Source organism: Rhinopithecus bieti, unplaced genomic scaffold, assembly GCF_001698545.2.
Source record: "Rhinopithecus bieti isolate Rb0 unplaced genomic scaffold, ASM169854v2 scaffold_31527, whole genome shotgun sequence".
NCBI lineage: Eukaryota > Metazoa > Chordata > Mammalia > Primates > Cercopithecidae > Rhinopithecus > Rhinopithecus bieti.
In genome coordinates this window covers 2,196,858-2,219,749 of record NW_016813959.1, presented here as the reverse complement: position 1 = coordinate 2,219,749, position 22,892 = coordinate 2,196,858, and the positions used below count along the sequence as shown (strand labels likewise).

General features: G+C 44.6%; 1 protein-coding gene across 2 annotated transcripts in view; it reads left to right on the top strand.

The window, feature by feature from the left end:
* GLP2R (glucagon like peptide 2 receptor) overlaps positions 1-22,892 on the top strand; it is a 71,881-nt gene that overhangs the window by 38,202 nt on the left and 10,787 nt on the right. For both annotated transcript variants that reach the window (XM_017849288.1, XM_017849287.1), the window contains exons 10-11: positions 9,953-10,041; positions 19,562-19,700. In XM_017849288.1, coding sequence (XP_017704777.1) covers positions 9,953-10,041; positions 19,562-19,700 — 228 coding nt within the window. The remainder of the gene's footprint in view (positions 1-9,952; positions 10,042-19,561; positions 19,701-22,892) is intronic.

Genomic DNA, 22,892 nt, shown 5'->3' with positions numbered 1-22,892 from the left:
TGGTCCAGAATATTCTGGATGGAAAAGGATGGCCAACCCAGAGTCAAACATTCCTTTAGATAGTAGAGTATGAGGATGAGATCTGTCAAATCTCACTCTAGCAGGAAGGGGCAGGAAGTTAGCAAACACTGGGAAGGGTTAGCAAGATCCCAGACGGAGGCAGAAAGTATCCCTGCCTAGACACAGCACCGGGTGCCCGCCAGGCGTTGAACACTGCCTGTTGTTCTCTGTCCACCCTGTTCCCCAAGGCGTTGCTGGATGATCTGTTTTTGCCATTTTATGTAAATAATCTGGCATTTGTGGTACCATGAAAGAAAAGGCTAGTTTTTCTAGGGGAGTGTCAAAACTTGTCAATAATAGAAGGCAACTCTCTGTCTAGACCTGGGTGTGACCTGGAGGGAAAAATGTTCCTAGAAGTGGTGGGAAAACAGAGTGTGAACAGGCCTGTGTCACCTCTAGTCTATGAGGTGGCACGAATGCTGCAGTATCTTCCCTCCCGTCACTGGACCTGCAGCTGATAGTGTCCCAGATGAGGTCTGGGCACACACACCCCACACATGGCGTGCTTAGCCCTGCCACATCCCCCCGCCCTCCACAATCCTCTCTCCAGCCACACTGCCCAGCTGGGGTCCTGTCTGGACACCTCCACCACTGTCTCAGAAACATTTATTAAGCACCTCTGCATGCCAGCTCCATGTGTAAGTGCTTTGTGTATGAGTGTATGAACTCATGTAATCTTCTCAACCAGCCTATGAGGATATGCCATTCTTAGGTTTATTTTACCGGTGAGCACACTGAGATGAGAAATTACTTGCCTGAAGTCATAGAGCCAGTCAATGGAATATTGGATCTCAGCCCAAAGGGGTGACAGCTGGTACTTTTAACCAAACACTGTGAAGCTTAAAAACTATTTACTGCCTCCAGCCCCCCACGCCTGCCACACTGAATGCTGCAGGCTCTTTTGCATCTTAGTACCTTGGTTCAGACTCTCCTGTGGTTCCAACTCCTTCCCTCGCCATCTTCTCCACCTGGTGATCTGTTCCTCATCTTTCAAGTCTTGGGTCAGGCATCCGTCTCTCTGTGCTGTTCTACCTGGATGCTCACCTCACAAAGTAGGAATGGCCACACCCTCCTTTGTTCCTTCCCAGATCCTGTGCAGGCTTCTGCTCCAGCCCTCGCCAACACCATTTCAAGTGTCTCTTTAAAACCTGTTTTCTGCCCCTGTAAACCCCATGTTCTGATCATCCTGGCAGCCAGCCCAAGCATAAGGTGGGTTCTTGAGAAACATATTCAGTGGACACTCACGGCCTGCACTCTGGACCCTGGAAGGTTCTTGCTAGCCAGGCAGAACAAAGCAGGATGGAAGCCAGAAGCCATCCCTAGGAGAGCGTTCAGGCATGGTCCAGCTGGGTCCCTAGTGTTTACTTGCAGTCTTCTAGAAGCTGTACCAATGATTCTCAAACTGGGTTCCTCTTGGAATCCCCTGGGTGTCTTTACAAATTCTTTCTGCCTGAGTCCCACCCCGAGACATTTATGTTTCATTGATCTCAGGAGTGGCCTGAGTTGAAAAGCGTGTTGCTTCACCCTTGCTTTTCAAAGGATGGTCCTCAGACTGGATAGCATCAGCATCACCTTAGTGCTTGTTATAAATTCAGGTTCTTCAGCCACATCTCTCAGGCCTGCTGGATGCGAATCTACATTGTAACAAGCTCGCCAGGCTTTGGATGCACATTAAAGTTTATGAACCTCTTTGTCTACACCTGGAGTTCTCAAAACTGGCTGTGTGTTCGAAACATCATGGTGGCTTGTACCCCAGACCTATGACATCAGAAATTCTGGGAGTGGGACCCAGGCACTGTAGCCAGGCACTGTAGTTCTTTCTTTCTTCCTTTCCTTTCCTTTCCTTTTCCTTCTTTCCTTCTTTCTTTCTCTTTCTTTCTCTTTCTTTCTCTTTCTTTCTCTTTCTTTCTTTCTTTCTTTCTTTCTTTCCTTCCTTCCTTCCTTCCTTCCTTCCTTCCTTCCTTCCTTCCTTCCTTCTTTCTCTTTCTTTCTTTCCTTCCTTCCTTCCTTCTCTCTTTCTCTTTCTCTTTCTCCTTCTCCTTCTCCTTCTCTTTCTCTTTCTCTTTCTCTCCTTCCTTCCTTCCTTCCTTCCTTCCTTCCTACTCTCCCTCTCACTCTCCCTCTCTCTCTCTCTTTCTTTCCTTCCTTCCTTCCTTCTTTCCTTCTTTCTTTCCTTCTCTCTCTCTCTCTCTCTTTCTCTCTCTCTCTCTTTCTCTCTTTCTTTCTTTTCTTTTCTTTTCTTTTTCTTTTTCTTTTCTTTTCTTTTCTTTCGAGAGAGGCTTGCTTTGTCGCCCAGGCTGTACAGCAGTGAGATCCTGGCTCACTGCAACCTCTGCTTCCCGGGTTGAGGCAATTCTTGTGCCTCAGCCTCCCTAGTAGCTGGGACTACAGGCGTCCACCATCACACCTGGCTAATTTTTGTATTTTTAGTAGAGATGGGGTTTCACCATGTTGGTCAGGCTGGTCTTGAACTCCTGACCTCAAGCAATCCACCTGTCTCAGCCTCCCAAAGTGCTGGGATTACAGGCATGAGTTACCGCACCTGGCCCACTGTAGTTTTAAAATCCCAAAATGATCCTTGTGGACAGCCAGGGCTGAAACTACTGCTTTGGACCTTGCTTTGGCCTTCTATGGCTGGCTGACTCACGTGCTAATTTCCCTTGGTGCTTCCTAGCTGGGACAAGAGAACATGCTCTATCTTCTCACTTTGGATAAAATGACCTTTACATGCTGTTGCTTCTATGACTCCAGTCATGGTCAGCTCTACTGAAATGGCCACTCTCACCTTAGCTCGTGGTGGACTCCTTATCTTCCCATTCAGACCTCTCCTGCTCACTCTACCCAGAAAAAGGCTCCACAACCCACCTACCCAGGCACCCAAGCTGGAAAGCTTGGTGTTCTCCTAATTTCTGTCCTCCTCCTCCCTGCAACATCTATTCAGACTTCAAGTCTTGTCAATTCTTCTTCTAAAGATCTCTCCAAGCCATTTCCTTCTCCTTAATCCCTTGGTCTCTGCTCTTCTTCAGCCTGTTGTGATTTTGTTTGTTTTTGTGCAGACCTCTGCAAAAACCTCCTTTTTGGTATCTCTTCTTCATTCTTGCCCCTGACAATCCATCCTCTTGTTGCAGCCCGAGTGATCTTTTTGGAGTAAAATTTGATTATGTCTCTGTTCTACTCGACTGTTTAATGGGTCACTATTTCCCTCCGATCTGGTTCTAAATTCCTTAGAGTAGAGGCATTCCCTCTCTACTCACCTAACCAGAAGTGCCCTCTGCTCTACTTGTATGGATACATTTAAAGTTCTCCAAATCCACCATGGTGTTTCCCTCCTCCCATGCACACATAGGCCTCAAGTGCCTATTGGATGGCCACAGGTCTGCCTGATAAACTCTCTTTCTCCTCGGAAATTGAGTCCTTTATTAATCTCTCTATCCCCCATCCCCCAACACCCTGCAATTGAAAGAGCTCAACAGGCACGCCTAGAAGGGAATCTTTCACAATCACCCGCAGCTTTTAGAGAGGACATTGCTTAACTATTGTTGTCTGTGTCTACAGGGACTTGGACAAGAGGAAATGGGCTTGACGAGAAATAGGAACATTCCCCTTGGTCACAAGGAAGATATTTAACCATGAACTTGTAAAACACTGACATAGACCCCAGAGAAAGGCATTAGATCTTCATCTCTATCAGTTTCTAAGAAGATAATCTGTCCTGAACAATAAGGAGCTAAACCTGCTGCCCTCCCAACCTGCACAGCTCTAGGATTCTAGGATTCTGTGCATTGGTTCTAGGGCTCCCTGGAGAGTGGAATTTTTGTGTTCCACCAGACATGGAAGGGAAAAGAAAGGCCATGCAGAAAGAAGTGAAAGAGCCAGGCTAGGAGTCAGGAGTCTGGGCTCTGTGACTGACTTGTGATGTGTCCTTTAGCCAAGTGAGTTGGTCTCTCTGGGCCTCTGTTTCTTCATCTATAAAATCAGTCTTGAACTAGACCAGTGATTTTCAACCAGAGGAGATTCTCACCCCTGGGGACATTTGGCTATGTTTGGAGACATTTTTAATTGTCATAACTTGGGGATGGGGGTAGGAGGAGAGTGTTGCTACTGGCATCTAGTAGGTGGAGGTCAGGGATGCTGCTCAACACCCTACAACACAAAGGACCACCCCCAGAACAAATAATTATCCTGCCCCAAATATTAAGAGTGCTGACATTGAAAAACCATGGACTAGACAGTAGCTGCACATTAAAACAACCTGGGGAGGATTAAAAAAATACCCAGCCTGGACTTACCCAAACTGATAGAATCAAATCTCCTGCCATGTAGAGCTTCCTTAGCACTGGAATCTCATTCAGCCACTCTCTTGTATCTTCCTTTAGCGTTCATTGAGCACTTTCACTGGGCTTGGCTTGGTGCTAGGTTATTTCAGAGTTTCTATCCTCTAGGAACTCAGAATTTAATAGTTATAATTCTGAGACTCATCAGACTACAACTGAACCAATATCTACCTTCATTTTTGGTCATATGACCACATGTTACAATTTTCCACTGATCTGAGCAGACATAACCCCAACTCTAAAAGAGAATTCCTTAAATCACAATGTGGAAGGAACCTGGATTCCTGAATGACTGTATGGAGCAGAGCTCCCTCCACTGCACTAGACTGTGACATAACAAATAAAATAAATAAAATAAAATAAAATAAATAAAATAAATCTCTATTGTGTTAAGAAAAAAATAATAATTCTTTGGCCCCCACATATATCCTATTTAAACTGAAGTAAGAAAGAGTAACAATAATCAAGACTGAGCTAGTAGCACTTGGCATTTCTAGGTACTTAATAATTTTCTTTCAACTTGGTCAAATTTGAGCCTGGGCCGTATTTTGGGGAACATGGATCAGAGGCTTCTGAGGAAAAGCCAACTGTGCATGGTGAACAAAGCACTGGGACTAAGGAGAGTTTCCCATCCCAGGGTCCGGCTCTGTGGTGAACATCCCTAGTTATCATAGCTGGATCTCTCCCATCATCCCCTAGACTGGATCTGCATTTGCTGACCAGCATCTGGGTTGACACAAGTGTACAACATGCTGGAAATCCAGATGCATCAACAAACTTCATTTACTGCTTTGTTGGTACAAGGTTGCCTGTGTTTCAGAAATGACCATAATGTGGCAACCTGAAGAATCCAGATGCCCTTTGGGTCTCTTGCCAGACAGAAATTGTAGAATTCCCACCTCTTTCTTTGTATCAGACTTCACTACTTCACCTGTCATCTAAAGTGTACATTTAGAGTTGAATCATCTTGAAACCTGGCATATTCTTACAGCCTAGCCTCCCTGGCCCTCAGTAGAATATTGGTAAAGCCTTGATCAGTCCTGCTCCAGGACAGCCTTACACAATAATTACATTACGCAAGGTCATTCTATCCATACCCTGCTCCCTGCAGTTAACAGACCCATTGAAATGGCTGTTTTGAGCTCACAAATTGAATGAACCATCTGTTGACTTTATGAAGTCATAAAGTCAAAAGCCTGCATTTGCTATTGCTGAATCTTCCGTGGTAGCCTCAGAACTTGGCAAAGCTGATACACTGGTAAAATTCATCTTCACTGGCCTTGTCCCTCTTTAGGTCCTCTGCCCCACCAGGAACCCAGGGGCTTTCTGTGACTTCAGGCTTCCCAAGACATTTCCTCACTCCTGTTCTCTCCTCTTCTAAAGACTCCAAGTGGGAATCTTGCTGTACTCTGGGTTTTCCCACCCCATCAAAACTTACATTTGGTACACCCCATCTTCTGCTTTAAGTGGTGATAATAGGCCAGATACTAGGTAATTAGGTTGCAAAAATGAATGAATGGATGAATGAATGAAGAAAGGGCTTCCTTCCTCCTCTCTCAGTGACTCCTTAGCTTCAGTGGGATGTGGGCCTTTCAGCAGGGCTCTTGGGGAAAGAGTGTTTTGACTCACAAGAGTAGCTCTACAGGCTAAGCATTTTAGTCCACAGAGCAGGCCAGAGGAGGAGGGGTTTGGGGGTAGATGGAAGAGTTTAGGGGTAGATGAGGCCTACCCCTGAGTTCCTGCCATACTGGCAATCACCTCTGCCAACCCGTAGGCCCAGACCTGTGCACAGAAGCTGGGGTACCAAGAAAGTGTCACCAAGAATGCATCTTGGTGATGTCTGGGAATGCATCTGTATTTTCCAGAATCTAGAAGAGATCCTTACATGTTTGGGTCCTTAGTACCCACCCCCATCTGGTCACAGAATCCTGGAGGAGTTGGCTAGGTTCTTGGAAAATGTCCTCACTCAGCCCCTTTCCTGCTTGTGTGCAAATGAAGAACAGCACCATCCAATAGTACCTGCTGACTCTTGTCTTCTTGGAAGCCTAGATGAACAGAGGCTCCATGGTACCCCCAGCTAGGGTTTCATCCTATGGCAGTGAGGAAGTGCCTCCTTCGTATGGCCCCTGGGTTGATGCCCATTTTCTCATGTCTGGTCTCTGGAAAACACAGAGAACAGTGAATCAACATGCTTCTCATTATAACCCTTCATTGCCTAGTAGACAGTCTTGATTGAAATTAATTTGCTGGGCCGGGTGTGGTGGCTCATGCCTGTAATCCCAGTACTTTGGGAGGCCGAGGTGGGCAGATCAGGAGGTCAGGAGATCGAGACCATCCTAGCTAACATGGTGAAACCCCTTCTCTACTAAAAATACAAAAAATTAGCCGGGCATGGTGGCTGGCGCCTGTAGTTCCAGCGGATCGGGAGGCTGAGGCAAGAGGATGGCGTGAACCTTTTTTTTTTAACTCCGTCTCAAAAAAAAAAAAAAAGGAAATTAATTTGCTGAAATATATGCCTTTCTGCTGTTAAACTTGCTTTGTAAGAAAAATGCCTATGTTCAACGAATCACTAAGCCAAGGACACTCTTTATGATGAGAGGCAGGCATCCCATTAAAAGAAATACATGACTTGGTTACATTCAGCTTGTATTTAAATTCTCTGTTCCTAACTATTTTTGTCTGGGAACCTCTATCATTCCTGCTGGCTTCAGGATTAGCTTCTTGCCTGAAACTCTAGCCTTTTAGCATTGAGCATTGATTCTCCTGAGGACAATAAAAACAAATAATAACTGACACATACTGAATTCTATAGCTTGCATTTCAATATGTAGCTAAAGGATTTTATTTCTAGGAAGGGAAATTAGTACTATGCTGACTCAATGTCTGTAGAGATTTTGTTGCATTAATTAATTGTTGCCTGATCACCCTTTCTGTCAGTTCTTTCTATATTGCATAAAGCCATTTTTAGGTCTTTTTATTTTTTATTTTTTATTTTTTATTTTGAGATGGAGTCTCGCTCTGTTGCCCAGGCTGGAGTGCAGTGGGGCCATCTTGGCTCACCACAACCTTCACCTCCCTGGTTCAGGTGACTCTCCTACCTCAGCCTCCTGAGTAGCTGGGACTACAGATGTGCACCACCATGCCCGACTAATTTTTGTATTTTTAGTACAGATGGGGTTTCACTATATTGACCAGGCTGATCTCAAACTCTTGACCTCATGATCCGCCCACCTCAGCCTCCCAAAGTGCTGGGATTACAGGTGTAAGCCACTGCGCCCGGCATGGTCTTTTTAATCTTAAAAACGGTTGCAACCAAAAACCTCTTCCAGCCCTGCAAATAAAACCAAGGAGACATTATCTCATTGTGTATCCCTTGTCAACTACTGTTTGAGCGCCCTGCTTCCCTTCACAGCCAAGCCTCTTTAATGTTGTCTATGCTGCCTCTCCTCTTCACATTTCATCCACAAAACCAAGCACTGGAATCCGTCTTGTGATCCCACCTCTACACGGCAGCTTCTCTTAGGGAACTCCTTGTTGCTAAATGCAGTCTTATTTTGCTTAAGTTCTATGTAGCATTTAAACCTTCCTAAAATCATCCTTTCGGGGTCTTCCAGGATGCCCCTTCTGTGTCATTTATTCTAACCTCCCTAGATATTCTTTCTTCATCACCTTTGCTATCTCCACTTTCTCCATTTTTCCCTTCACTATGGGGCAATTCTCTTAACCCTCTTTCTCTCCCAGCTACACAGTCTCCCTGGATAATCTTGTCTACTCCAGTGGCTTCATGCTCTGGCTGGGACCTCTCTGCTGAGATTCAGATATAAATATCTAACCTCCTAGGAGCATCTCTTGTGTTCAAAACTACTGGAGTCCTCATCCACCCTCTACTTCCCACCCAATGCTCTTCCTTCCCCCAACGTGATTCCTTTATTGGTGAATGGCAGTACCGCACATTTGAGATCTACCACCAAATGTCAGGGTCATGCTCTCACATCCAATCAATAACAAAGATCATTTGACTCATACTTCTTCATCATTTCAAATTAATCGCTTTCTCTCCATCACTAAACATCCAGTCAATAACAAAGACCATTTGACTCATACTTCTTCATCATTTCAAATTGATCCCTTCCTCTCCATCACTGAAGCACCAGGACTGCTGCTGAGCTCGCCTCTCCATCACCATCCCCCAGGAACTCTGAGATTACTTTCCAACTGGTCTCCCTTCCTCCAGCCTTACCCTCACCCAATCCATTCTCCACCCTGCCACTGAAATTATCTTTCTGAAATGCAGAAGTACAAATCTGATCACTTGCCTGCTTAAAATCTGTTCCCGGGTCTTCGTTGCTTTCAGAAGAAAACCCAAACTCCTCACCTAGCACGACAGTGAAAGACCCTGCAGAAACTGACCCTCCCTCCTTCTCCAGTCTCACTTCTCACAAACCCTGTTCTCATTCTCCAAGCTCTACCCAAACCCAGCCACTTGCTTTTCACCACTTCCAGGGGGCTCTTAATCTCTCCTGAGGCTGCAGCCAAGACATCAGCCAGGGCTGCAGCCATCTGAAGGCTTGGCTGGGGCTGGAGGATCAGCTCCAAGGTGGTGCACACATGCAGCTGGTGGTGGGTGGTGCTGGTTTTTGGCCTGAGAACTCAGTTGCCCCATGTGGATCTGCCAATAGGCTGCTTGAGTGTCCTCACAAAATGGTGGCTGGCTTCCCCTGGAGTGAGAAACCTGAGAGAGGAGAGAGAGGGGGGGAATTTGCAGGCATATTTTTAAATTTCTTTAAAGGCTGACAGTGAAGGGCTGGATTTTCCCAGCCCATGACAGTGATGGAAAGTATTCTAGTGAGTAGAGAGTATATGCTGTCCATGAATTCCGTAGCAGCAACAGGATCTCAAGTTAGACACCAATAGGGATGGAGTTCTTTACAGAAGAGAGGCAGAATAGCGTTCTGTTTAAGTGAAGGGAGGGTTATAATCCGATGAATCTGGGTTTAATTACAGGCTCAATCACTGACTAACTGTGCAACCTGGGAATTACACTTATTTCTCTGTGCCTCTGTTTTCTCCTTGTATTATAAGGATAAAAATAGTTATGGCTACCTTAGCAGAGTGTTGTAAAAATTAGATAAAGCCTGGCATGGTGCTAAGTATTAAGTGATAAGTACTAAGTACTTAGTGCTAAGTACTCAATAAGTACTCAATATGTGCTAGTTAATAATAATAACAGTAATAGTAATACTAATAATGTGACTGTCCACCTGCCTTTCGAGTGGCCTTAATGATGGGCCTCCTTAAGGCAGAATAATAAACTAAATCACTTTCTAAAATTCCTTCCAGACTTTCAGTTCAGATGACCTTTGGGACTTTGGAGATTCAGATGGCCTTTGGGCCAGTGGAGATCACAGCTAATCATTTACTACCTGGCCAGCTAACTGCTAAATTGCCCCTGGTTTACATTGAACTGATGGAACTGATGGCTGAGCCCAGCCTGACCTTGAAATTCACAGTTATGTGGAGGTCATCATTTATTTACCCAACTCTGCTTTTTTTTCAAGGTCAATTTCTTCATCTTCCTGAAAATTCTCAAGCTTCTCATTTCTAAGCTCAAAGCTAATCAAATGTGCTTCAGAGATTATAAATACAGGTAAGTGGCTTGAGGTTGGTCCCCAGCAGTCCAAGGTTATTTTAAGTCCTCTGGCTGTTCTACCTAATGTCTTGGGAAGGACATTTATCTCCTAAGGTCAGGGTATCAGAAAGCACTTCTGGAAAGGTGCTGTGGGATCAAGTGAGGCTTTTGTCAACAGTGAGGACCTTCTAAGACGATGAAGCAGATGGTGAGTAGTCAAAGGCGTTCACATCCCCCAGCAGAAAACTGTTAAAACGCCCCTAAGAGGCCAGGAGTGATGGCTCAGACCTGTAATCCCAGGACTTTGGGAGGCTGCAGCAAGAGGATCGCTTGAGGCCATGAGTTCGAGAACAGCCTGGACAACATGGTGAAACCCCGTTTCTACCAAAAATACAAAAGTTAACCAGGCGTGGTGCATGCCTGTAGTCCCAGGCTGAGGTGAGGGGATTGCTTGAGCCCAGAAGGTCGAGGCTGCAGTGAGCCATGATTGTGCCACTGCACTCCAGCCTGGGTGACAGAGTGAGACCCTGTCTCAAAAAAAAAAAAAAAAAAAGTTTCTAAGAATGGGTGGTTGTGGGAAAAGGACAGTCTTGTATGAAGAGAAGTTTGGCAGTTGCCTTCCTTGGGGAAGGATTTGAAGAGAAGAGATTATTTGGGTGTTTTTGAGAACCTTGAGAAAAGAGACCACAAACTTTTAGGGTCTAAGGAAAGACATCCTTTCACAGGCATCCTTTATTTGTGACTTGTCATCGCTGCACCTCATCTTCCTCTTGCTGAGATGACAGCAGTCCTCATTCCTAGTAAGTCAGATCATAGGTTTTTACTGGATCTGCATTGTTGTAAAAGCAAATGAATGAATGAATGAATGAATGATAGAGAGATAAAGCGTTTTCTCCCTCTTTCCTAGTTATTCTTTACTTTTTTTTTTTTTTTTTTAAGACAGAGTCTTGCTCTTGTCACCCAGGCTGGAGTACAGTGACACAATCTCAGCTTGCTGCAACCTCCGCCTCCCGGGTTCAAGCCGTTCTCCTGTCTCAGTCTCCTGAGTAGCTGGGATTACAGGCACCTGCCACCACGTCTGGCTAATTTTTGTATTTTTAGTCAAGATGGGGTTTCACCATGTTGGCCAGGCTGACCTCGAACTCCTGACCTCATGATCCACCAGCCTTGGGCTCCCAAAGTGTTGGGATTACAGGTGTAAGCCACCGCACCTGGCCTATTCTTTGCTTTCTATGTGGCATAGGCATTCAGCAGGGCTCTGGAACGAGAGTGTTTTAACCCACAGATTAGCTCTAAGAGTAGGAATTCCAGTCCACACAGGAGGCCAGAGGAGGTGGGCACGAGTGAAGATGGCCCTAGCCCCGTTTCTCACCCCTTTATAAGGTCTGACCCAGGCGCTAGGAAGGGAGTTTTTCCTTTTATCTGACAAATATTTAATAGATGCCTACAATGTGCCTGGTACTGTGCTTGGAATAAAAGGTAGACACGAGGCCGGGCATGGTGACTCACGCCTGTAATCCCAGCACTTTGGGAGGCCAAGGCGGGCAGATCACTTGAGGTCAGGAGTTCGAGACTAGCCTAGCCAACGTGGCAAAACCCTGTCTCTACTAAAAATACAAAAATTAGCTGGGTGTGGTGGTGTGTGCCTGTAATCCCAGCTACTCAGGAGGCTGAGTCAGGAGAATCACTTGAATCCGGGAGGTGGAGGTTGCAGTAAGCTGAGATCGTGCCATTGTACTCTGGGCTGGGTGGCGACAAGAGCAAAACTCCATCTCAAAAGCAAACAAACAAACAAACAAAAATGGTGGACATGATGTAAACCCTGCATTTGAGGAGCATGCGTTCTACTTCGCTAAAGACTAGGATGTTGGCATGGAGCAGGAGGTGGAAGGGAGGGAGCTGGCCATGACCCTAGACTTGCCTACTGGCCTTAGGCAAGTGCCTTGGCCCCTTTGGCCTGCTTTCTGGTGTGTAAAAATGGGAGTATCACTGCATACTCATCTCCTGCTTATTCTGAGGATTCAAGTAGGCTGTAGATGTGGTTATAAATATGGGTGGCCACTCTACCCTCCCTCCAGGAGGTCTAGAAGGATAAACATATCCGGCTCAATAATGGGCAGACATACTATAGTTGCTAGTTGGAGCTTTGGTCCAAACATTTTGCAAAAAACCCATAGTCCTGGGGAGCTGGCCTGGCCTGGGCTCCAGGGAGCCATGCTGTCTCCCTTGGCGCCTCCAGTCGAGGCTCCAAGTGGCCAAGCAGTCTCTTTGGCCCCCTTCCCAAAGGCTTAGCTTCTCTCACCACTCTTTGAGGGTGGAGCTTCAAGGCCCACTCTAGTCCTCCCTGCTAGGTGCACTCAGGGAGGAGAGTTCTCTCAATAAACAGGCGCCAGGAAAACCAGGGTGCCCCAGAAACTGGACAGAGGCTAGTGTTTCCATGAGACAGAAATGGTGCAGTTGACCCGCAGGGGACTCAGAGCTGACACCCTGCTGCTTTGTGCCCCCAAAGCCTACCATGGGCCACTGGCACCTCCCTCATGCCCAGGACCCACAGCAACTCCTACATAGTTTTTCGTCATAGCTGCTCATTAGCATCCCCGGAGAGTCGGCCAGAAGTGCAGCCTTGTGAGCCCTACCACTGGGTGTTCTGGCTCCGTAAGTGTGGGATAGAACCTCACAGAACAGCCGTGTCCAACCCTTAGAATGCAAGGACTTTTTTTGCTTTTCTGTGGTGGCGGATATCACAAAAATTATGCACGGCGTTTTTTTTGTTTGTTTGCTTTTGTTTGTGTGTGTGTGTGTGTGTGTGTGTGTTTGTTTGTTTTGTTTTGTTTTAGCTCATCAGCTATTGTTAGTGTTAGTTTATTTTACACGGGGCCCAGGACAACTCTTCTTCTTCCAACGTGGCCTAGGGAAGCCAAAAGGTTGGACGCCCCCGCTACAGAGTTTCCTAGGAGATTCTGATACACAGCCAGCGTGGAGGACTGCTGGGCCAGATGTTCTAGTGAAAGAACACGTGGAATATTCTGGTTGGGCCATTACAGACGTCTTGCAGCCTCAATATTCTCTTTTCCAGAGTCCCCTCTAGAGTTATCCAAGGCAGTGGTTTTCAAACTTTTCTGACCACGCGTCTCTGTCAGTAAAGAAATTCTGAGCATGTCCCTCCTCATGTATTTGCATGGTCTCATGAGCTAATATATGTATTATAAGATAGACCAAAAAATAGAAAATGTAAGAGGATAGATACAAATTAATATATACACGCCTATTATCCTCTATTATAATATTTTCTTCCAATATCAAATAGATTGCCTGGCATAGCCCTGGAGGGTGTACACCCACCAGGAGCCGCTGGTCTGGGAAAGGGTAAATTAAGACACTGGGGAGACCCTCATGGCTGAGTGATGACCCAGGGTGATTGCTTTGTGGGGAGAAAGAATAACCCTGCCTGACATATGCAGGCTGTCTGGAAATTCCTTTTTTTCCTCTCCCCTGCCCTTATTCAAAGAAAAAGCTCAAAAAGAACTTGAGGCTGGGTGCAGTGGCTCATGCCTGTAATCCCAGCACTTTGGGAGCCTCAGGGGAAGGGATCGTGTGAGACTGGGAGTCTAGACTAGCCTGAGCCACAGAGTGAGACCCTTTTTCTTTTTAATAATGATAATAATAAAGAAGAACCTGGGTATATGTCTACCCAAAGTCCTCCCATGGTGAGATGCCTCACCTTGGTGAGTTTGCCACCACCTGGATATGGTACAGGGAATCCATCTATATTCCTGAGTGGCCTAGACTTTGGGAGGCTGACTGACCCCAGCTGAGCTCACGATGTATATAATCTAGAACATTGTTCATTTTTAATGTCTATGGAAGGTGGTGGTAGGGGTAGAGCATTCCTTTCTTGTGCCCATGCACCTCCCAAAATTTCCTAATTGTAACACCAGAAGATTCAGGAATCCAGAGAGTCACCAGAATGTTACTGGTGCTCACATCATCAAAGCAGAGTCTTGCTGTTGAAGGATCCTGAGGGTAGCCTGAAAAATCACCACCTGCCCACAGTACCACTTACCTGTTGGGAAGGAGGCTCATTCCCCAGATCCAGCGTGCCCTCCACAGACTAAGGTGGGATAGGTACTGAGAACGTCCTCCCTCTGTGCTTTCCCTGCCATTTTCGTTGGCCACCTTTCTGTTTACTTGTTCTTTCTGTAGAGTGCAATAGAGTTGATTAGCTAATACTTATTCATTAGCAAAAAGGCAGGGACCGATCTCTCAGGACACACCGAAACCACCTTATTTAACTCCCTGGGCCGGCAAATCCTGCAGTATCTGTGAACTCACTTGCCCATTGTGCTCTTAGAAAGCAGTGCTAATTCTCTCATTTTCAAGTTCTGAGAGAGGGCTCTTTACTGTAACCCCAGCGGGGCATTGGCACCCCTCAGTTCCTCAGCTCACACCCCCCTCTTCCATGTCAGAAAGTTGCTCCTCTTCCTCATTCCCTTCCACGTCTGTTTTCCCTTCCATGTCTGTTTTCCCTTAAAGACTTCTGGTGGGACAGGGCCCAGCATATTTTATCCAAAGGCTTGTAGGTACAGGCTGCCTCCAACTCTTGAAGATTTTGAGAACTTTTATTTTTGTTTTTTTTTTTGTTTTGTTTTGTTTTGAGATGGAGTCTCGCTCTGTCGCCCAGGCTGGAGTACAGTGGCCGGATCTCAGCTCACTGCAAGCTCCGCCTCCCGGGTTTACGCCATTCTCCTGCCTCAGCCTCCCGAGTAGCTGGGACTACAGGCGCCCGCCACCTCGCCCAGCTAGTTTTTTGTATTTTTTAGTAGAGACGGGGTTTCACCGTGTTAGCCAGGATGGTCTCGATCTCCTGACCTCGTAATCCGCCCGTCTCGGCCTCCCAAAGTGCTGGGATTACAGGCTTGAGCCACCGCGCCCGGCCGATTTTGAGAACTTTTAGAATGTAACCCTGATCTGGCCTCCCTCCAGGATTATATTTTAGGAAAGTTTAAATTAAACACATTTAGGCCCTGCCAAAGAGGCAAGTTGCTAGGAGCTGGAGAACCTTCTGTAGTCTTAGCCCTTGTCCCTGGGCTTCCACCATCAAGCAAAGGAAATAAAAAAATGGTCCATCTGTCTGGCTTGGAGAAAGAGAACTGAGCCAAGTGTGAAGGAGGAACTCTGGGGCTGTAAACAGGGTAAGCAATGCCCTAGGAATGCGGACAGAGTTCAGCAGACCCTCAGCTCGGCTGGAGTTCTCTGTTTTTTGTGGTTCCCACAGGGGATGGGATCCCACAGAGTTGTGGTTCTCAGAGGCAGCTCTCTTCCCCTAAATAAAGGGCCTTAACTCTCCACGGGATGCACCTGGGCAGAGCTCTTGATTCATTTATAAAGGAGAAGAATTTCTTTCTTTCTTTTCTTTTCTTTTTTTGAGATGGAGTTTCACTCTTGTTGCCCATGCTGGAATGCAATGGCACGATCTTGGCTCAGTGCATCCTCCATCTCCCAGGTTCAAGCGATCCTCCTGCCCAGCCTCTGAAGTAGTTGGGATTACAGGCAAGAGCCACCATGCCCAGCTAATTTTGTATTTTTAGTAGAGACAGAGTTTCTCCATGTTGGTCAGGCTGGTCTCAAACTCCCGATCTCAGGTGATTCGCCCACCTCGGCCTTCCAAAGTGCTGGGATTATACGTGTGAGCCACTGCACTCGGCCCGACAAGCATTTCTTAACATGCTAAACCCCAGTTCTTTCTGAAAGGACTTTCTGATAGGCAATGTAGGAAGCAAAAGCTTTTCCTCAACCCTCTTAGGGTTCCTGGCTGGGTCTGAAAATTAGACAAAGACAAATTAACAGGAGAAAAAGCATGCAAGTTTATTTCATAAGTTTTATATGACGTAGGAGACTTCATAAGGAAAGGAAGGCCCAAAGAAATGGTCAAACGTGCGTATTTTTATGCTAGGTTTGATGCAAAGTGGACGGTCATGGGAGAAGTATGATTGAACAAAGGAGATCTAATGGTCATAAACTGGGGGAAATTTAACAAGCCCTGTTTGTACAGATTCTTGTGTCATTGTGTCTTCAGATATAAGGACATTCCTTTCCTCCACCTCTCACATGAGGGTCTTATGATCCGCTTCAGGAGAAGGTCAGAAAATCCCTCTTAGGTTTCATGACCTGTTTCAGGGGAGAAGGGTGGGAGAGTCAGAGAGACTTTCCTGCTCCTGCAGTTTTCTCAACTTCTTTCAGCTTAAAATACTTAGTATGTCAAGGTGCCATATTTTAGAGTACCACGTTCTGAACCCCATCAGCAACCAAAGAATAAAAATGTCACAAATTCAAGTAAATTTGATAAAAAATATTGAAATTATAAGCAACTGAAGGTCAGGGATGGCTTCTTTAAACATAGTAATAACGAAAATGTATTGATCATTTATCATGTGTCAGATACCATTTATTCTGAGGGTTTACCCTATGCTATTGTTTAATCCTTGTGACAGCGCTGTCAGGTAGATGCTATTACTATTATAATCTCCCTTTTACAGATGAGGAAACTAACAGATGAGAGGTTAAACAATTTGCCTACAGTCATAGCACTAATAATTGGCAACACTGAGAATCTGAACTCAGGCCCAGACACTCTTCCTGTACCCTGCTGTCTTTGACTACAACTCCTTCTTTCTCATCAGATTCACTCATGTGCCATAAGCAGATGCTCAATAAATATTTGTTGGATAGTTAAATGATTGCAATAAATGGGACCATTTAAATAAACAAATGGTTATGTATGAAAATGAGCATAAACACAGTCTGTAAGAGTAAACCACTATTGCTATTTATGGATTTTCTTCTGGACAGGGACACAAATAGTACTTTGTCTAAGGAAAAGTTAGAATAAGGTGAAGGATAGACAGTCCCTTCATGTCTCCATCCAGAAGGGTGAGTGGCCCAAAACTTTACTTAAAAATTGTTATTCTTTACAGATCATGCCGTACTAAACGAAACGTGGGATCAGGCAACAGGAAAAGGACAGTAGTGGGAAATCCACATAAACTCCGAACTTTAGTTACTAGAAATGTACCGTGTAGGTTTCTTAAGTTTTGACAAATGGGCACGGTTATGTAGTATGTTAACATTAGGGAAAACTGAGTGAAGAGATGTAGGAACTCTCTGTACTGCCTTTGCTAATTTTCTGTAAATCTAAAATTATTCCAAAATTAAAAGTTTATTTTAGAAAACCATAACACTGTAACATGGCATCAGAATAAGCTGATGATAAGACACAGGTCTGCTTGGAGGCATATAAGTCTGTGTCGTGAAAACCCAGACCACCCAGAACAAGGGTCACAAATTCAGACTCTTACAAGGGTCAAGCAAGTAACACAACTGAGTAGTATAAGCCGGGTGGGGGCTGGAGGCCACAGACTCCCTCTAAAGGGACAGCCATTGCCCGGCTGCAACCAACGATTGCCAAGCAAGAATTTGAGCCCAGTGTTGCCAGATCTCCTCATTTTTCAAAAGAAGCCAGAAACCTGGACACTTTTGCTAGAAATATTATTATTGAAAGATGACTGCAATAACAAAAATTGCTCCGTGGCCTAAGCAAAAGTTGTCTGCAGGTCAGTTACCATCCATGGTCACTACTTTGTAACCTCCGGGCCAGAGGGCTTTAAAAACACTCCTGGAAATACAAAACCCTTGAAATGTTGTCTCATGGGGACCATATTAATGTTGCCTAGTGAAGTGACTTCTGTAGGGGTGGGTGTTAGAGTGGGAGTCGATCTGAGCTCAGCTCAAGAGAACCACATAGCCAAGGCCCATGATTCCATCTGTCTGCTCATCAGCCTTTCCTGACAGTCAAGGCTCTGGTTCACACAGTCACATGGCCAGGTGGAGTCCCTCCATCCTGGAGGCTCCTGCACTGCTTTAGATCCTTTGGGGGCACAAAGGTGAGGTTGTTTGTTTCATTGATAACGTTGCATTTGAATGGCCCTTGCAGACATAGGATTCACAGTAAGCTCTTGCTCTTGGACAGAGTTAAAACTTCCTTAAGAAACTCCCCCATGAACTGCTAATGCCACCCTGTTTTACTACACCTTTAATTCCACGGGATCTGAGGGGAAGTTCCTCCTAGTCTGGCCCCTTTAAAAAAAAGTGACCTAAAAAAAAAAAAAAAAAAAAAAAAAAAAAATCTTTACAATTATGCTCCTCTTTCCCAATGTGGATAAGACAGTAGCTTTGTTTGTACCCTGAATATGAGTCATCTCTGCTAATGTAGTTAGTTTTAAATTAAGAAGCAGCTCAACAGTAAAGAGCAGTTATTTCCAAACCTGTCTACTTCTCAGGATCCATGGGGGAGTTCCTTAAGAAGTCCACATCCGGCCAGGTGCAGTGGTTTGCACCTGTAATCCCAACACTTCGGGAGACTGAGGCAGAAGTAGTATATCACTTGAGGCTAGGAGTTTGAGACCAGCCTGGGTAACAACGTAAGACCCCATCTCTATAAAATAAAATAAAATAAAATAAAATAAAATAATAAAATAATTATCCAGGCACAGTGGTGCACACCTATAGTCCCAGCAACTCTGGAGTCCGAAGCAGGAGGATTGCTTGAGCCCAGGAGTTCAAGGCTGCAGTGAGCTAGAATCGTGCTACTGTACTCCAGCATGGGTGACACAGGGAGACCCTGTCTCTTAAAAAAAATTAACTTCCTAGGACCCAACCTCCAGAGGTGTGGATTCAGGGAGTTGACATTGAGGCCCAGGAAACTGTATGTATATATTTTAAGAGCTCTGTAAGGAATTTTAATAGTTGGCCACGTTTGGGAACCACCAGTATGGAGCATTTGGGCCCCAGCTGTGCACTTTACACGTGGGTGGCACAAGGAATGTTTGTCTTTTTTGTGTAGACTATATACAACAGCGAACCTCCACGCAGCACTTTTATGAGGAGGATCAGTTTTCATTTCCTGCAGCCCTCACTATCACCAGGGTTAAGGGGCAGCGTGAGGGCTGATAGCGAAGTCCAGAAAGGAGTCTGCAGGTCGGAACTGAAGGTCAGATGCCCCACATCCAGCCTGAAGTTTACTACCGAGTGTCTGTGTGACCCTGGGCAACTCTCCTTTCTCGTGGTAACACTGGAAATACTGATGTTGAAAGTCCTGAGTAAAGAAAGATAGAGGAAACTGCTAGCCAGGCGATAGGAAACTTAACAAACCTGGTAGGGGTGGAGTGTCCCAGGGTGGTAGTCACTTGTGGAAATCTATCCATCAGGCAAAACATTAAGAGCTGCAGACATATGATAATAGATACGGGGGAATTCATTCAATTCATGTTTTCTGAGCATCCCCCATGCATCAGGTGTAGGAACGCAACAGTAAACAAGACCACAGTGGCCCTGAAGCATTAAATGTTGTAGTCAAGGAGACCATCTGGGAAACAATGATCGATATGGTAAGAGCTGCAACAAAGGCATGGCACAGAAGAGCAGGAAGTGTTGCCTGTTCCCCATGTGGCCCTCATGACTGCTATTTGGTTGTCATTTACAGATTGGCAAAATCAACACTGGTCCTCATTCCTTTATTGGGCGTTCATGAGATCCTCTTCTCTTTCATCACCGATGATCAAGTCGAAGGATTTGCAAAACTTATACGACTTTTCATTCAGTTGACACTGAGCTCCTTTCATGTAAGTAGGAATCTGAACCAAGATGCCTTGACTTCGGCGAAAACAAAATGCATGTGGCCCAAACAGGCTCAGAATTAAGGAGCCCATGGATGAAAATAGAATTGTAGCATCAGCAGCCTTTATCAGTAAGGGCCCTTGGCATTAGAAGGGCATGCAGATGGGGAAGTATTGCGTTGATCCTGCCAGCATGATTCAGTGACTAAGAAGGGGGAAATGGTCTCTTTCCTGGATGGTAATAGTTGGTGTGACTCATGATCGTATTAACTGTGAATGTCAATGTGAAGCCTTTTATTAAGTGCCTATTTTTGCTGGGTTCTCTGCAGAGCATTGTGCAAAGTGAACATTGTCTGTGCTTCAGGTGACATGTACGCAGAATGCAACACAAATTGGGTAGGGACTGATGAGTTCAGACCAGGAGGCTATTGAACTTTGACAGATGTGTGGGAGCTGAAACTAGAAACAAGAGGCCAACTGTGGTTGTTACCTGGGAATCTTTTGGTAATCTATTGCTTAAATTATTATCTATTCCTTAGTGTCTTAAGATGGCAATCTTTTTAAAATTATTTTTCATGATTCTAGGAGTTAGGAATCTAGGCAGGACCCAGTAGGGGTGACTAACTTCTGCTTCTGTCATGCCTCCTGGGGCTGGAACTACCAAGATGTCTTCTTCACTCACATGACTGGTGCCTAAGTTGGGTGGCTCAAATAGCTGAGGCTAGTTTTATTTGGGTCACATTTCTGAGGCCTCATTTCTCAGTGTCCATGACATTCCTTAGACATGCCATGTGTTTTCTACTTGTGGTCTCTCCACAGGATAGGGCAATTCAGGGCTCCCAAGAGTATAAAAGCAGGAGCTGCCAGACATTTTAAATGCCTATGCCTGGAACTGGCACAGTGATGCTTCTTCTGCATTCTGTCATTTAAAGCAAGTCACAGACCCAGCCTAGATTGAAAGGGGAGGGCCCTGCACAAAGGCATGAATCCTGGGAGACGTGGCTCATTAGTGAAGGCCACTAATGCTACAGATTATCGCTAACAGCACAGACACAGCCAGGGTCTTCATAGAGTAGTAATTTGAAAATTAATCATCTTTAAATGTTGGTGTGGAGACAGGACTTCTGGGATGAAGGAGAGAGGCTCTAGCAAATCTTTTCCCCAAAAAACAATGATAAAATTGGACAATTGTCGATAGCAACCATTTTGGGACCCTAGAAATTAACTAAAAAAAGAAAAAAGGGAAATGAGAAGGATTTGTTCAAGAAAAATTACTGAAACTCAGTAATAACAGTGGGAGTCTATGTTATTTTTGTCTGGGACTGCTTTTGTTCTCTAATCCCTGCTCCATCAGTGAGGAAATTCTAGTGAAAACTAGCAGCATCACTGAGGAGGGAGGCTGACTTGATTTGGATCAAAGAGCAGAAAAAGCCCTTATCCTTGGGCATTGCCAGATATAGTAGTCATCTTGGTAACAAAGGAACAGGGAAGGTCAATGTTAAAGCCTGAAGATTTCATTCTCTTTGGGGTGAAAAAACATACTGATGGGCTAGCCAGAAATTTAACAGGAAGATTTGGGGAATGAGACAGCCACAGTGGGCCTTGACAAGCCCCCACATATTTCTCAGGTTGACTGGAAGGTTGTGTACATGCATAAGGTTGCATACACACTCAAGAAGGACCAGAAAGGACATTCACACACTTCTGGCTGAAGATGAGTTTCTGCACACATATAGAGGAAACATGAGTGGGTGTGGTGGAAAGTAAAAGCCAGGAGAGGCTTTAAACTGAATTTTGAATGTGTTCTCCAAGTGACACATGGATCCATTGGCAAAGGGTATGGAAGCCTTATGGGCCTGAGGTGTTTGCAGACAACTTCTGATCAATCATTGGCTGATTATTAAGCTATTGTAAACAGCATCAGAAGACCAGACTTAAAAATAAATACCAAAAACTTTTAAATGAGCATAGACATCACTGGCTATATACCACAGCAGAGACAGATGCCACAGAACTAGTAGTCCAGACAATTTTCAAAACAAATAACCACCACCACTCCAGGGATGGGGATTGGGGAATCAGAATCCTGAGTTATTATAATATATTATCTTAAAACTTCCAGTTTTGTACAAAGCCATATGAGATCTGCAAAGAAACAGAAAAGTGTGACCTATACTCAGGATAAAAAAAAAAAAAAAAGCAGTCATTAGAAACTTTCTGGGTGGGGTGGGGGATGTCCAGATGTTGAACTTATCAGACAAAGACTTCAAAGAAGCTCTTATAAACATGTTGAAATAATTAAATAAAAGGTTGTTGAAATAATTAAAGGAATTCAATTATCTCAATTCAATAGAGAACAATTATAAAATAAGAACCAAATGGAAATTCTGAAGGTGAAAACTACAATAACTGATATGAAAATTTTACTAGGAAAGCTTAGATTTAAGATTGCAGCATAAATCACCCATGAACTTGAAGATAGGTCAATTAGGTTATCCAGTCTGTGGAACAGAAAGAAAAAAGAATGAAGAAAAATCATAGAGCTTCAGAGATCTCTGGAATGCCATCAAGCATACCAACATACACATATGAGAGTCCCAGAAGGAGAGTAAAGATAGAAATGGTAGAATAAATATTTGGACAAATAATGATTGAAAACTTCCAAAATTTGAAGAAAAATGTTAATCTACACATCCAGGAAGCTCGATGGACTCCAAAAAGCATAAAACAAAGACATTCATGCCTAGAAACATTACAAACTGCTGAAAGCCAAAAATAAAGAGAAAATATTGAAAGCAACAAGAGAAAAATGATTCATTACATATAGGGACCAATGATACAATTAACAGCTGACTACTCATCAGAACAATGGAGGCCAGGAGCCAGTGGTATAAAATATTCAGAATGCTGAAAGAAAAAATTTGCCAATCAAGAATTCTAAATCCAGCAAAAGTATGTTTCAAGATAAAGGTGAAAATGAGAACACTTGGACACAGGAAGGGGAACATCACACACAGGGACCTGTTGTGGGGTGGGGAAGGGGGGAGGGATAGCATTAGGAGATATTCCTAATGTAAATAATGAGTTGATGGGTGCAGCACACCAACATGGCACATGTATACATATGTAACAAACCAGCATGTTGTGCACATGTACCCTAGAACTTAAAGTATAATAAAAAAAAATTTTTTTTTTTTT